Raw genomic sequence first — 17,490 nt, 5'->3', positions numbered from 1 at the left:
CTTAGCAGCAGCAGCATCCCTCTGTAAACAATTTAGCAACTTAAGCCACTGCCTTCACAATTACATGTATAACCCTTCACTGATGACCTGTCTCACTTTCTTCTACGTTTTGATAAAACATCTGTCTCCTGAATTAGATACTGAATTCACTGAGGACAGAAGGAACATACTACTCTCATTTAAACCATGAGTTCCTGACACAGAGACGTCATTCAATAAATACATGCTGGAAGAATCAGTGAATTCAATCGTATAATAGAAATGAAACCGCCAATTACTTGTTACAGTTATGGAGCTTCATAACTTTAGTGCAAAAGTCAGTACACTTTCTCTGTTTCCAGTATAACATATCACACATTATAAACATAAAATTGTTTTACAAATTTTTTACTTCATACTGTATAATACAACCAGGCAAGAAAATAAGTCTGATAGAATAAAACTCCATTAAAAACATGTCAGTGTTGATTTACAGAAAATTTCCTAAAAGCATACAGTACTCAGAGCCATCTAGTTAAATTAAGGATTCAGTGAATTCTACAGAATTGTACTATAACTGTAAAGAATTTTTAATTCTATGACTGTAAGCTGAATAATAAATATTCAATTATCTTTTCCAGTCTCACCTACAAAGAAGGCTATTTCTAGTTCAATGCATACTTTTTTCTCCTTAAGTAAAGACAGAACCCAGATCAAAAGTAAACAAAATCCTTATGGAGCTACAATCACTACTTCAATGTTGCAAAAAAATCCTACAAAGCAAAAAGCATGCTAATATAATTTCCACAGCAAAAAGTGTGTAACTTCTTTTTATGTCAGAAATAGATTCCAATTTTATGAAACTTTATTATATCCTAGAATCCTTATTTAAAAAAAAACTTTTGGGGAATACCCACCAGATAGTCTCTATCAATTTATATAAAAGTAAGGGTATATGTCATGACCAGGGAACATGAACATCCAGAGGCATAATTAATGTGTGCTAAAGCTTATGATGTATCATATTAAAATATCTTCCTTGCCTCCATCAGATTGTTTATGGCCTCTGGCCTATGTACCACTGGTAATATGCATGGTTGCATTAAAAGTCAGCATTTTAAGATGAAAGCTCAAAATAGTGTATGGAAGGAAAAAATCAAGAACTACTCACAGCCAGCAAGCAGGAACTGATAATACTGTACTGCATCTGCAGCAAGGAGCAGAGGGTGGTTTGCATTAAATGGTGGCTGCAATTCATTCCATTGAGGAGTTCTAAGGAAATAACAGAAGATTATTAATATTCAGGCTTAATAGATGGAATATAAATCATTATCACTGTCACCACTTATAGACACTGATATAAATTCACACTATCGTTTTAATCATTAAAATGAACTTGTTAGAGTGCTGAAACCTGAAACACAAAGCCATCTGCTTAGGAAGAATAAAAAGGTGGCAGTGAGTCACACAAATTACATAGAGTCAATATTAGTTTAATAGCAGACGACCCTGCAACATAATAGACAAGACATTCAAAACACTGAACAGAGAGGAAGTGTGAAACTCAAATGTCACAACTAATTTTTACCTAATTTCTGACAATTGTTAGCGTTTCTGACAATTGTTAGCACCCTCTATTCTTAGAATATATTTACATTTAAAATAAAATAAAGCAGAAAATAATGGTTAAAAAAACACAGTTAATGGTGGGCTTATTAAAGACCTGATTATCATGAGTTCCAAAATAAGCCACTTATTTCAATGATGGTGCACTAATTTTAATTAGATCTGCCCACTCCTAAATAGCTTGACACATAAGATATTGATCAGATCAATCCAGTGCAGTCAAGTAGTAGGAAAGAGTGCTGGAGCCGCCAAAAATCAATACAAGAATATTTTTAAATGTCAAAAAGAGTGAGATCATTTTCATATGAATTTTTGTCTGTTTCCTTCCATACATAGCTTCCCCGATGGCTCAGACAGTAAAGAATCTGCCTATAACGCAGGAAACACAGGTTCGATCCCTGGGTCGGGAAGATCCCCTGGAGCAGGTGATGGCAATCCACTCCAGTATTCTTGCTGAGAAATCCCACAGACAGAGAGGCTACAGTTCATGGGGTCTCTGAGTCGGACACAACTGAGCAACTAATACTTCCACACACATCAAGACCAATTTTCTCTGTCTCTCCTGTACCAGTATACACTATACTGAATGGGTTTTGTCCTATATCTTATTTCTCCCTCTTTACACTAGATTATAAAAGTTCTAATGACTATGTACTTTCAAGGAGGACTCTGATTTTAATAAGCATTTTTACAGTGATGAGCCATTTTATCTTGGGGAATCACTTTATTTATTATTATTATAATATTTATTTACTTGGCTAATATTCTTAGGAGCATAATTCTTGACAGCTAAACAGTGGCAATGTCCATCAACTGATGAATGGATAAACAAAGCGTGGTATATCCATATAAATCACTTGGCCATAAAAAAAGGAATGAAGTTCTGCTACATGCTTAACATGGCTGGGCATTAAAAACACTGCACTAAGCGAAGGAAGTCAGAAGCAATAGGTCACATTTTGTATGATTCCATTTACATGAATGTCCAGAGTAGGCAAATCCAAAGACACGAGGTAAACTGGTATTGCCTAGGGCTGAAGGGTTGAAGGAAGATGGTTGGAGGGGAGTGATTACTAACAGATATGGGGTTTCTTTGGAGGGTGATGAAAACTGACTGTGGTGGTCCAGTGGTTAAGAATCCATCTTCCAATGCAGGGGATGTGGGTTCTATCCATGGTTCAGGAATTAAACTCCAACATGCTGCAGGGCAACCAAGCCCATGCACCACAAGAGAAGCCCTCATGCTGCAATGAAGACCCCATCACCCTCAAAAAATTGACTGTGGTGATGGGTGCAAAACCAGGTGAAAATTCATGTTAAGTGACTGAATTGTATTATACGCATTAAATATAAATTATATCTCAATTTAAAAAGGAATGAATTATCAAAAAAATGCAACAAGAGGCATTTGTTGTTCAGTCACTCAGCTGCATCCAACTCTTTGCGATCCCATGGACTGCAGCACGCCAGGCTACCCTGTCCTTCACTATCTCCCGGAGTTTGCTCAAACTCATGTCCATTGAGTCTGTGATGCCATCCAACCATCTCATCTTCAGTCACCCCCTTCTTCTCTTGCTGTCCATCTTTCCCAGCGATCAGGGTCTTTTCCAATGAGTCAATTCTTCGCATCAGGTAGCCAAAGTAATGAAGCTTCAGCTTCAGCATTAGTCTTCCCAGTGAATACTCAGGGTTGATTTTCTTTATGATTGACTAGTTTGATCTCCTTGCAGTCCAAGGGACTCTCTCTCAAGAGTCTTTTCCAACACCACAGTTCAAAAGCATCAATTCTTTGGCGCTCAGCCTTCCTTATGATCCAACTCTCACATCCATACGTGACTACTGGAAAAATCATAGCTTTGACTAGACAATAAGAGGGATAAATCAAAATAATTTTGCTGGGAGAAAGAAGACAAAAAGAGTATTCGCTCTGATTCTATTTATATAAAATTCTAGAAATTAATAAACTGACCTACAGTGACAGACAGCAGACCAGTGGTTGCCTAGGGCTCAGTGGGTGAAGTAGGAATGAAGGGGGGCAAGAGGAAAGATTACAAAGAGGCATAAGAAAATATCTGAGGTGAGGATATATTCATAATGTGGGGCTTCACAGATGGCATAGGGATAAAAGAATCCGCTTGCAATGCAGAACATATGGGAGACACAGGTTTGATCCCTGAGTCGGGAAGATCCCCTAGAGAAGGAAATGGCAACCCACTCCAGTATTCTTGCCTGGGAAATCCGATGGACAGAGGAGCCTCGAGGGGCTACCGTCGATGGGATCGCAAAGAGTGGGACACGACTTAGCAACTAAACAACAATGTGTTTATAATGTTAATCATGGTGATGTTTCACAGCTGTATACATATGTCAAACCTTATCAAATTGTACACTTTTAATATTTTATACCTCAACAAAGCTGAGTTTTTTTTTAATAAAAAACAAAGAGAGATACTACCTAACCAGAGTCCAGCTGGCTCGAGGAGATGTCATCATTTCCAGTGGGGTGTCATCACTGATCTTGGGGGCGGTGCTTAGTGGTCGTGGCTCCATCACGTGCTCCACTAAGGTCCCATAGCAGCTAATAATGTAGAGGGATTCAACTACAACTTGTTTGGACTGATCTACAAACAGAAAAACAGATGCTGGATATGTGATAATGGCATAAAAGAAGAGCTTCATTTTTACAGGTTACTGACCCTTCAATCTATTCCTGAGGCTGGCTGCAAAAATAAGGCGGCAGAAACTTTCACATGGTGCCCGCTCCTTGTCTAAAGTTTATTCTTATAGTAGATGCTAATAAATATGAAGGGCTTCTTCAGTGACTTAGCAGGTAAAGAATAGGTCTGCAATGCAAGAGACGCAGGAGATGCAGGTTCGATACCTGGGTCAGGAAGATCCCCTGGAAGTGGAAATGGCAACCCACTCCAGTATTCTTGCCAGGCAAATCCCACGGACAGAGAAGCCTGGTGGGCTACAGTCCATAGAGTCTCAAGGAGTTGGATACGACTTAGCGACTGAGCACAACAATAATGAACATGAAAAGGTCTTTGCTATCAAAATATTTTTAAATCTTTAAGCAATTTATTTCAAGAATGACATAAATATATTCAAAATTTTAGTATGCTGAAACAATATTATACAATCTTTTGCATTTGCTTACAGTGTAGTAATTTGTCCCACAACACGCAAAATGAATACCAGGTGAGAGAGGGAAGGACTGACAGAAAAGGAACCCTGGAAGGACTAAGATTTAGTTATATCAGAGGTACCAACTCAACTGCATGAGAGACTCCATCTGCCTAAATCAGCCTAACTTCTCACACACTCCCTCTCAGAAAAGTTTCTCCTTTAAATCTCTGGATTAAAAAAAACAAACAAATGAAAAACAGGAGCAAATCCTCCTCCCTCAAAGCTTCTTCCCTCATTCCTCTCAGTGGGCTCACTGGCCCCCACAGTAAATGAAGAGCAGTCATGCTTTGAGGTCAGGTGCTGAATATGGATCTAATCAAATGACTTTATAACAAGTACACATGTCCTCATTACCAAGACAGGTTTAGTCCTCTATCTTGGGTTTTACAGTAAACCTAGGAGCACATAAAATCCCTCATGAGTGCTGGGCAGGTCACCTTATCTCTTTGCCAAAAGACTCAATTACAGCTGATTGGAGAACATGGCTAATGACCAGTCCGTGGGACACAAAGGAGCAGCAAGTTAAAAGGGTAATTAGAACAGAAGGGAGAAGCGTTTGAAATGGAGCTTCACAGAGGGCTTTACCTAGTAACAAAGTCATTTCGATAGCATCATTAAAGCAAAGGAGGTAACAAAAAAAATAAAGATGGGATAAGAAAATGGAAGGCTGGCCTACTCCACAGTATCCTCCCCCACTTAGGTAAAGAGCCTGCTGTGTCTGGGATCCTATTTCCAAGGAAAGGCCACTGAAAGGCGATAACGAGGGAAAGAGCTGATGTCTGACTGCCAGTATTAAGCGTCAAGGAGAGCCGTTTTGCCAAGAACAATACAGCCTGTGGAACTCATCAGAAGAGTGCTTCGCTAACAATTTAGTTTCTGACCTACTTCAATAGAATCACAATAATAAGAGGAAATTTTTAACTTTCAAAATGAAACACTTGGTCCAGGAAAGTAGACACTCTTTTCTACATAAGAACAATAAGGGATCATATACGGTATTTCTGTAAGCTGATTCTGGTGGTCAAAGAAGGGATTTAAATAAACAACACCATATAAGTTCAAAGGGACACTGGTTACCATAAAAGATGATCCTTATTTCTGAGTGGGAGCCTGTTTTTATATCTTAATTTATAACATGGCAGAGCTGTTGTTGATTATTCTTAGAGAATAACTAAGAGAATAACTTAGAGAACTTTGAGAGCACCTGTATATTGTCACCAGCAAAACAAAATAAAAACACTCAGTGGGCAATTTATTTTACATTTATAGTGAGAGGACAGCCTTTCCTGTGGATGAGACTTGAGTAGTTGAGGAAAGACAATGCTAACAGAGTAGGGGCAAAATTCTATTATTGGGCTGAAGCTTATTCAAAGAGAGCGGCTATGAGTTTTCTTCAAGAAACACAAATTACATATGGTAAGTTTAACTTCAGTAAAAACACATACCTTTTTCTCTTTTCAGACCTGCATTATTTGCAAACCATGATCGGGATGTCCCAAACGTTGCTGCCACACAAAATTCTCCGCCCATTGATTTGCTTGGTGAAATTTGTGGAGGTGGTTTAACTTTGCTTAAAAGATAAAATGATAGAAAAAAATTACCAAGATGAAATCACAGTCCTCAAGATAATGACATATTTCCCTTAAAATTCTGCCCCATGTAGACATGCATTTTGCCTTAAGGAGAACTGTGATCGGCAGCAAAACTAGTTCAAAGTTTCAGGGTATTATCAGAACAGCAACTTAAAAGACCAAGAAGAACCGATTTCTTTCTGAAGAATGTGCTGCCAAAATCCAAGTCAACTTACTTGAAATGGATAATATTCCCCTGGATATTTCAAAGTGGAACAATAAAACCAGCATAAACCTCTCATAATAATAGGATAGCTTATCATTTCATATTAAATATAAAACGTGAGGCTGACAATACAGTTGAATGGAGACATCATGTATGAAAACACGAGACGATACAGAATGGAACCCTGACAATGCTCGCAGCCGCATGCGATGTATGGTTAGACAATTATCTGGAGAGGAGATCTACCGATCTGATGCAGTTATAATCACTGATCTTCCTATTTCGTACTTTTTCTTCATGGATTTGTGAAAATGATAGGTCTATTTTTGTTCTGTTTCTTCTAATATTTAAGAATACAATAAGTAACTTCTGCTACTTCACGTAACTACTGTAAAAAAAGTACAAGCTTCCCCCTTTGCTTTCCCCAAATCAGCTTCTAGTACAATCAACTTCTGATAACAACCTATTGTCTTCTTTCAATCCTGTATCTCTTCTCTATGTCAAAGTCTGCCCCCAGAGTTCCTTAGCAATTTCGCCAGGGACCTTATAAACTCTGCTAGACAGTCTCCAATGTCAAATGACATTATTTCTACTTTCCTTTGCTCATTATCCTTTATCTCTTTGTCTTTTAATGAAGGTTAGATGGAAAAAGATTGGGTTTTGAGGGTCAGGTAAAAACATGAATCTGAATCCCAGGTGCAAAAGCACCTGTGTGAATTTCGTTTAAGTTACTTAACCTCTCTGACCTCACACAACCAATATATAAAATAGAAAGATCATAATGCCTACCTCATAGGGTTATTATAAGGATTACCATATTACATGTGTTCTCAAAGTGTGGACCCTGGCACTGAGAAGTTCTTAGACATGCAAATAATCTTCAAGCCATGCCCCACTCTGACAATTGGTTTTAACAGACCCTCCAGGAGATTCTGGCAACCGCTCAGGTTTAAGAACCACTGATTTTGTAACATGCAGAAAGCGCTCAGGGCAGTGCCTTCCCATACCTTAGTTCTTAATGCTAATTATCTCTTAATAGCACACAGTCTTCAACTAAGTTTTTAAAAGATCAGACTTCAGTTCGGTAATCTCAGTTTCCAGGTGTTATGACACCTGAAATAGTCTCTCACATATCTGATTTCCTGAGCCCTCTGTTTTGATGTCTTCCTGGTAGGGAAAGCAAAATGTCTGGCTCAGAAGCCATTCTGTTTGGTCCTTTTGGTGTGTGCCTCTGACAAAATCCATACAATGCACCTTGTCATATATGACAAGGCCTCTTCTTTCCAACATTAACATTTTCTAAACACTCCAAGTTATTACCCATAAAAATCACATCCATGCCTAAAACACCGAAGACTTCCACTGACAGGGCATAAAACAATAGCTTCGTGTGTGTGTCAAGATTCTGTGATAAAATGAATGTTTCTACCAACAATTTCATATCTCTGCTGCATTTGCCACAGCTGCAATGTTATTCAGTCGCTCAGTCACGTTCAACTCTGTGATCCCATGGACTGCAGCACACCAGGCTTCTCCTTCACTATCTCCTGGAGTTTGCTCAAATTCACGTCCACTGAGTTGGTGATACTATATAACCACCTCATGGTCTGCCACCCTTTTCTCCTTTAGCCTTCAATCTTTCCCAGCACAGGATCTTTTCCAATGAGTTAGCTCTTCACATCAGGTAGTCAAAATACTGGAGCTTCAGCTTCAGCATCAGTCCTTCCATGAGTACTCAGGGTTGATTTCCTTTAGGACTAACTGATCTGATCTCCCTGCAATCCAAGGGACTCTCAAGAGTCTCTTCCAGCACCACAATTTGAAAGCATCAATTCTTTGGTGCTCAGCCTTCTTTATGGTCTAACTCTCATATCCACACATGATTACTGGAAAAACCGTAACTTTAACTACATGGACCTTTGTCAGCAAAGGATGCCTCTGCTTTTTAATACGCTGCCTAGGTTTGTCATAGCTTTTCCTCTAAGGAGCAAGTATGGCTGCAGTCACCACCTGCAGTGATTCTGGAGCCCCAAAAAATAAAATCTGTCACTGCTTCCACTTTTTCCCCATCTATTTGCCATGAATTGATGGGACTGAATGCTCTGATCTTAGTTTTTTGAAAGCTGAGTTTTAAGCCTACTTTTTCACTCTCCGCTTTTACCCTCACCAAGCAGCACCTGAGCTCCTCGGAGCTTTAGTTCCTCTTCGCTTTCCGCCATCAGGTAGTATCATCTGCATATCAAAGGCTGGCAATCTTGATTCCAGTTTGTGATTTATCCAGCCTGGCATTTTGCATGACGTACTTAACGTGCATGTAAGTTAAATAAGCAAGGTGACAGTGTACAGCCTTGATGTAGTTTTCCAATTCTGAACCAGCCCATTGTTCCATGTCCAGTTCTAATTGTTGCTTCTTGACCTGCATACAGGCCTTTCAGGAGGCAGGTAAGGTGGTTTGGTATTCCCAACTCTTTAAGAATTTTCCCCAGTTTGTTGTGATCCACACACTCAAAGGCTTTGATGTCGTCAATGAAGAAGCAGATGTTTCCTGGAACTCTCTTACTTTTTCTATGATCCAACGATGTTCGCAATTTGATCTCTGATTCCTCTGCCTTTCCTAAATCCAGCTTACACATCTGGAAGTTCTCGGTTCACATACTGTAGAAGCCTGGCTTGAAGGATTTTGAGCATTACCTTGCTAGCATGTGAAATGAGCACAACTGTATGGTAGTTTGAACATTCTTTGGCATTGGCCTTCTTTGGGACTGGAATGAAAACTGACCTTCTTCCAGACCTGTGGCCACTGCTGAGTTTTCAAAATTTGTTGGTATGTTGAGTGCAGCACTTTAACAGCAACATCTTTTAGGATTTTAAATAGCTCAGCGGGAATTCCATCATCTCCACCAGCTTTGTTCATAGTAATGCTTCTTAAGGCCCTCTTGACATTACACTCCAGAATGTGAGTGACCACACCATCATGGTTATCCAGGTCATTAAGACCTTTTTTGTACAGTTCTTCTGTGTATCCCTCCCTGCCAGCTCTTCTGCTTCTGTTAGGTCTTACTGTTTCCGTTTTTTATTGTGCTCATCTTTGCATGAACTGTTCCTTTGGTATCTTCAGTTTTCTTGAAGTGATCTCTAGTCTTTCCCATCCTATCATTTTCCTCTATTTCTTTGCACTGTTCACTTAAGAAGGCTTTCTTGTCTCTCCTTGCTCTTCTCTGGAATTCTACATTCAGTTCAGTATTTCTTTCCCTTTCACCTCTGGCTTTCGTTTCTCTTTTCCCAGCTATTCGTGAGGTTCCTTCATAGTCTTTATTTCCATTGTGTGTGTGCTCAGTAATGACCAATTCTTTGCAACCCCATGGACTTGGATTTTCCCAGCAAGAATACTGGGGTGGGTTGCCATTTCCTCCTCCAGGGGATCTTCCTGACCCAGGGATCAAACCCACGTCTCCTCTGTCTCCTGCATTGATAGGTGGATTCTTTACCACTGAGCCCTTGTTTCTGTTATTGAACTGCTATCAGGGAACTCTAAGTTCCTGTAACTATTAAGAGCATCTTTTAACTTCCATTGGTTAGTTTCTGGAGGCTGGAAGGCTGAGGAGAGAGGGGGAAAAAAATTCCAGAATTTTTTTGAAAGGTGTTTCTACTGTATGACTTATTTTTTACTAGAATCACCATCAAGGAGCAATGACAGTACAAAATATACAAATTCAAAGTTCTTTGCAAATTCCTGAGTTATTTTTGTTTTTGTTGTTTAAATCATGTGGTAAGCAACAAGACTGAAGCTGACACTCCAATACTTTGGCCACCTGAAGTGAAGAACTGACTCATTTGAAAACACCCTGATGCTGGGAAAGATTGAAGGCGGGAGGAGAAGGGGATGACAGAAGATGAGATGGTTGGATGGCATCACCGACTCAATGGACACCGGAGTTTGAGTAAACTCCGGGAGTTGGTGATGGACAGGGAGGCCTGGCGTGCTGCAATCCATGGGGTCACAAAGAGTTGGAAACGACTGTGCGACTGAACTGGACTGAACTGAAGCAACAAGACAAAACAAGTAGCATGCCACTTCTTAAGAGAGTCTATGGTGCATCTAAGCTATGTATGCTAAATAGATTTTAAAAGTTGCTACTGGGCCAGTTGGCTACCTTTGTAATATAATAATCAATTTAGTCTTTAGTCAAGCAAATATATATTTTGTATGTTTACTGGCTTACAGTCTAATTATTCAATGTCAAAAGCTGAAGTCTCAGACTTCTTTAATGTTACACATAACTCAGTTTCTGAACACACGACTAAAATGCATCAATATAGTACCATTTTACATAAACTCATTATTTCCTGCAGAGAATAAGTACCTTATGTTAAAAATATTCTTAAAATTATGAAAAAACTATCATTTTTATTCTTATATTTCATCATTTCTTCTTATTCTTCTGATAGGGCCTTCATACATCACATTAGTAAAAGTTGGTGTTTAATATTAAAAGTTTTTATCCCTGAAAATAACTTGCCACCTCCTGCATGACACAAGGCAATGTATTGGGTACTCAGCATATTTGGCGAACATGGTCATAACAAGTTAGTCCTATCATCAGTCTACCTTTGGAATAATTATGGTATTTAAGCAAAATAGAAATTTTAAATATGTGCAGTATATGTGTACAAGATTTTCAGAAAAATAGAAAAGAGACATAATCTAAAGAAAATATTATTATTAATAAAGTATTTTCTATATGAAATGTCCAAAGGAAGAAAATTTAATATTGATTCAATTTCCCCTTTATCCTAAAATTTTAAAAGACCAAGACCAGGTGGAATATTGGGTGGAAGCAGAATTGAACTTTTCCCAATGACCCAGAATATTTCTATTGCAAAATTACCTTTTGTTGGCAGAAAGATAAAATATTGAAAAATGATACATATGTGAAAAGAATAAAAGAGAAAAGTGCTAGCCTTGTAACTCATGCTTATTTATAGATTGGTGTTCCAACCATTTTAGAAAAGCACTCCAATATTAGCCTTCTTTTCTTTCTTCTCAATATCTATCTCCCTTTATTCTATTATAAGACATTTGCAAGTTTAAAACAAATGCCTCTCACTGTTTAACTAATTTACTCAATTATGAGTTGATAGAAAAAAAATTATGTGTATACGAGGGTCCAGAAATTCAATTGTGTCATCATTACAAATGAATACAAAACATCCTGATAGAGCTGGTGGACTCCTATCCATTAATGACTCCTGCACTATACTCTCCTGTGCCATAAATAATTCCAAGGTCAAAAATTAAAAGAAAAATTTGCCTTCACTTGTGAGCAAAACATAATGGACTACAGAATGAATTCAACCTTCACCATATCAGAAAGCATCACATTTACAAAACTTATTAAGAGACAACATAATCAAAACTCATATAAATATATGATTAAAAAAACAACAACAAATAAGGTGCTAAATTGAAACTGAGGATTTTAATATTTCGTCATTTCTTCTGGGAGACCTAACCATCTAACCATAGAATGAGAATCATTTTTAATGCCATCAGATGTTCTAGGGACATTAACATGATGACATCTTTAAAAATATTTACAAAGACTATTGAAGTTACCCATTGGCTCCTTCTGTATTATGTAATTCAGTCAGATAAACATATTAAATTTCTCTGCTTGTTTTTTTCTCCACACTCTAACCACAGACAGACCAAAAAAAAAAAAGCAAGACTCTAATGATATAGGCTTTAAAATTATAGCAAAATTATGTGCATCTGGATAATTTTCTATGTTCTATAAAATAGGATATGAGTGGTGAATCTGTGGATGGCATGAAAAGCAACAATGAGGTCTGGGGCCTTGTTTAGGACACAAGCATGGAAAAGGGCTCAGCTGAGAGAGAAGCACCATTTCTTTCATTCCCTAAATCACAAGGGGACAGTCAATACTTTAGTTCAAATCTTAGACAATATTTATATAAGAATTACAAGTGGTGTTATACCTTGTGTTAAAGAGAAAAAGCTCTTCTTTATATTCCTCACTGTGATTAGCCTTTCAAAAGGAATTTAGAAGTTTCCCTCATTCTCAGCTTTATTTTCTAAAATAAAAACTAAGAAGGAAAATGAAAGTACTGTATTTTTTAAAAAGATACTAACCAGGTATCTAAAAGTATTCTATCACAAATTCTTTTTAAAGGTCTAAGAGATTTTCTTTGAACCCGGCAGATAAGATTCTCCTCTCCATATAAATCTTTTCTTCTGAAAATGAATTTATATTTTTTTCAATAGTGTCAGAATAACTAGTTTAAATTAACTATTTATAAACATATTGAAAACGTGGCACTAATTAAAACTTTAAATATAATTTGATACGTAAGTTTTAACTCTTCTTTAAAATTACCCTTATATACTATAAAGATATATTCAAATGAACTACCTTTTGTCTATACTGTTCTGCATATATTTTTTCTTTCACTAAGAAATTCAAAAACTAGGAAAGTTTACTAGATGCAGATTAGGAACTCCATAACAACTTGTTACTTATTTGTAATATTGAAAGCAAAATTCATTTTTAAAATTTCACTGTATTTCTCTTAAATTTTCTGCATTTAAAAAGTGTATCATGTGTGTGATTCTTTTACATCATTTATACCATCATTTAAATTCCAAAATCCTAGAAAATACATAATCTTCAGAATGTATAAAATGGCTAAAGTGTTGAAGTTGGTCTGCATAGTTAACTTTCTAACAAGCTTATTCGGTTGTCAAAGGAAAAGAAATTATTATAAACTGACTCATCTGAAGCCACATGCATTTAACAATTAAAACAGTTTATCAAAGAATGGAGAAATGAGCAGAAATCATGATCGATCAAAAGCAAAATCTCAGCTAAATATAAATGTTTCAACTGAAAAATAATAAAAATTTGTATGAAATTTATATAACATTTTAAGAGGAACTATAAAAGTTTCATATTCTTCCAAAATACAAATCCTACCCTATACTGAAAGTCCTAAAAACGTGATGAAATAAAGAGATAATTTTATTTAACATAATATTTATTCTAAAACAGTAAATAAAAACATTCTCAGGTTGAATGCTAAACAACATGGAAAAATAGTAAAAACTCTTAAAACAAAGAAGCTTTTTATAAACAACATGGAAGAAGTTGTCAAATTTATATTCATTTTGCTGCCTTAATTTGAGGTTTCATTAAGATCTTAATGGGAAAAACATGCACCACCAGTAAAGAGACGTATTTTAAAGGAGGATCTTTTAGGCTAGTACAAGTGACTAAAAACGAGTTTCTTGCTAGCTAACGATGGCATCAAACAAACCACAAAGCAGTCTTCTAAAAGACAGGCAATGATTTAAAAGTCTACTATATTTCATATATCCCTTTCTTTAATCTGGCTCTTTTAATCTTGTTTCAACCTCAAATCATTTCTGGTTGACAAGTGCTTTTGCTTAAATTTGAGGAGCACATAAGCTGTTGAAGGCATGGGCTTTTCTTATTTCACATACAACATTTGTCATTCCATCTTTACGTCTATGCTAAAACTTCAAACTTTATTAACATACTAAAACTCCTTTCTTTGTACTTAAAATGAGAAATTTATCCCGAGATGGAATTCAATTCTAAATTGAGTCTACAAAGAAATCTTGTCATATGTTGAATCTGGCATTTAAAACTCCACTGTTTGCTACAAGCTCCTCAGTAAGATCCAAGTATCTTATTTGTTTTTGGAAGAAAATCTAGTTAACACAAGAATAAAGATTGACTTTCAGGGAATTTTTACTCATGTATACCCTGAATTTGCTTATCACAGTTTCACAATCTGTGTGCTAACTTTGATACCGCATTCTAAAGAGGAAATCTTTACGATGATTTATCACCCTACTCTAATGCAATAATGAACTTTTCAGATGTTCCTATTAGCGTATGAACACTGAAATTAGTTTGTGTCAAATTATTTAAGTTTCTTTTTGTCCAAGAGGAAAAAAGACTGTAAGACTTTTCCCTAGGACCATAAGACAGTATAAACAAGTCTCAGAAGCAGTTATGAGAATTGAACATACATGTATTCTGACTAAATTTATAAAATTGATATAAATTAACCAAAATGTCTCTTGGGCTCACTCATTCCTAGAACCAAAACAAAACAACAAAACCATGATCTAACTTAAAAAAGTTTCTTCTCTAAAATGGAATTTCCCCCTTAAACCAGAAAATAAATCATAGCATGACAGGTAACATTTACTGAGCTCTTATTATGTGCCAGGCACTGTTCTAAGTAATTTATACGCTAGTTCATTTAATCCTCATAATGAACCTATAAGGTAGGTACTACTGGTAACTCTAACAGAAATAAGGAAACCAAGATATAGACTGGCTTTAGAAAAGTACCCAAGATCATACAGGTAGTAAGTGTGTGACCTGGAACGTAAGACCTAGACAGTCTGATTCTGGAATTCTGACTCTTAACTATCTTGTTAAACATATTACACCAAGCTCTAAACACATTCTATTGCACATCTTTGCATGAAAGTATGAAATATACTGTTTCTTTTCTATGATCATCATGCTAAGACTGACAAAGTTATATTTTATGCACTCTTATATAAGAATGTAAACGAGTTATAGTGGGTAGGTGCTAATAACTCAAAATAATAAGTTATTTAGGAATTTAGGAGTGTGTACGTAAAACCCAAATTTCCCCATGTAGCTCCTTACCTACCTAAACTATTCAAAACAGAACTGACTCTTTTGCCTTTCGTACCAAATAAAATGCAGTAAAAATTTATAGGGTATTTTTAGTATAACTTAAATATATTTATATTTCAAAACAAATCATGCCTTCAGAAGTTCAGCATGTCATATAGGGAGTTTCTATCTTCTATCACTATAATACTAAAAGCTTTAAATGTGGGTGTTGGCCATGTCTTATACACCAGCATTATTATGAGAGAATTCTTCTCCTTTCTTTTTTTAAAAATATTATTCTATGGTTTTTTAATATGAATTTTCAAGAAATGAAATGAAACCAAGAAAACGAATCTTTTCAGGCGTAAATACCAACATCTACCAATGACTCAGGAATTCGGTGCATCTATCTGTGATCAGGCCATGCAATTGAAAACAAAGTACAAAACAGAGTTACTTTCGGAGAGTACAGCAAATGAATTAGGCATGCGGGACCGAACTGAGACTCACCATGGAGCTTTTATGGAAAAACACCCCGCTCCAAACAGATAAGGCCTTCATGGAAAAGGGGGGAAAATGCACAAAAAATATTAGAGGAAAATTCATTTAATATTAACAAATACATGTTGATCACACTGTTAAAGAGTATGGATTAAATGGCTAAAAAAATTAGTAACCTTTTGCAATTCTGCTGTCAATACTAACAAGTCTGACATAACCATTGAACAGAAGGATGTGTGGTAACAAGTCCCTTCATTTTCATAAGGTTACAGATTTCAAAATGCTCTGTTTCTCCCCCTTTTCTGGAGCACCCCTGTAGGGTTCCTAAGGTAAAATAAAATTTACTTCAGAGGCCCTTTAAAACAAAGTACAAATTAAATGGAATAACTGGACGGAGAAAAGAGTGGAACCAGTAGCAACACATGTGTGGTTGTGCGACACGAAATGTTTAACACTAGTGAAAGAGGACTCGATAAAAATTTGATAAGCGTTGTTGCCGTTCACCAGTTGTCTCAGAGCCACAGAAAGTACGTATTTTCTAAGCTGCTTAATTACAGTAAGTTGTACTGCATACTGCTGGTCAAAGGAACTAACACTGAATACAAGTCTGTGGTGTGATTTACTTCCATTTTAGGGTCACATTCCAGGAAATCAGCATTTCTCTTAATAATGACAGAAGAGGTTAGCTTCCTCTATCTGGCCTATACCGGGCTAGGTTGGAATACAGGAAACTAAAGCCACAATTGCTTGTTTTAAATATAGCTGGGGATACAAAGGCAGACTTCCATGTTACACATATTTCTTCTTAATATTCTGTTCATAGCATTTAAGACATGCTATGCATACTTGCACAAAAAGAAGACTGACTTAATTATATCCAGAACAAAATACTGTTGTTGCATCTAACATTTGGAAGGAAGACATAACAAACTGAGAAAGAAAGAGCACTGCATAACTTGGTAATTCTCTCCTTCAACTTTGGTGCCAAGAACATTAAAACAGAAAACTCATGCTAATTAGCATCAATCTCCCAGTGAAGTGGACACACAACACTGAGTACAGTTCTGAGGACTGAAGTACAGAAGATATGAAAAAGAGAACAAAAAAGCAAGAAACTATTAATATTAGAAGAAACTGTGAGTTGGAAGACAGAGATATTAGAAAACTTTAGAGATGATTCAAATGCAAAGCAAAGCAATCTCTCCCACAGTTAATGATAAGACCACAACCAGAGATATGATTTCACCACTCACATCTAAAACAATGCATTTCAAAATTGTTTTGACTGTACCCACGGAAATATGCAGTTGGCCCTCCATATCCAGAAGGCCCATACCCACAACCAGCCATAGATCAAAAATATTCAGGAAAAAAAATTCCAGAAAGTTCCAAAAGGTAAAACTCGGTATGCACCAGCAACTATTTACAACTTAGAAAAGACTTAAAGTATATGCATAGGTGTGTGTGTGCTGCGGCTGCTGCTGAGTCGCTCAGTCGTGTCCGACTCTGTGCGACCCCACAGACCGCAGCCCACCAGGCTCCCCCGTCCCTGGATTCTCCAGGCAAGAACACTGGAGTGGGTTGCCATTTCTTTCTCCAATGCATGAAAGTGGAAAGTGAAAGTGAAGTCGCTCAGTCATGTCCGACTTTTGTGACCCCATGGACTGCAGCCCACCAGGCTCCTCCGTCCATGGGA

The 17,490-nt window shown here is 36.9% G+C and overlaps 1 protein-coding gene across 6 annotated transcripts in view; it reads right to left on the bottom strand.

Moving 5' to 3' along the window:
* The window catches only part of BCAS3 (breast carcinoma amplified sequence 3), a 591,772-nt gene that overhangs the window by 315,848 nt on the left and 258,434 nt on the right, over positions 1-17,490 (bottom strand). For 5 of the 6 annotated variants that reach the window (XM_010861584.1, XM_010861585.1, XM_010861583.1 and 2 more), the window contains exons 17-20: positions 15,804-15,848; positions 6,240-6,364; positions 4,061-4,226; positions 1,151-1,251 (exon numbers count right to left, since the gene is read on the bottom strand). In XM_010861584.1, coding sequence (XP_010859886.1) covers positions 1,151-1,251; positions 4,061-4,226; positions 6,240-6,364; positions 15,804-15,848 — 437 coding nt within the window. The remainder of the gene's footprint in view (positions 1-1,150; positions 1,252-4,060; positions 4,227-6,239; positions 6,365-15,803; positions 15,849-17,490) is intronic. The other variant, XM_010861586.1, reaches the window with a different exon arrangement.

Source organism: Bison bison, unplaced genomic scaffold (assembly GCF_000754665.1).
Source record: "Bison bison bison isolate TAMUID 2011002044 unplaced genomic scaffold, Bison_UMD1.0 scf7180017864472, whole genome shotgun sequence".
NCBI lineage: Eukaryota > Metazoa > Chordata > Mammalia > Artiodactyla > Bovidae > Bison > Bison bison.
This window is presented reverse-complemented; position numbering and strand designations above follow the sequence as displayed.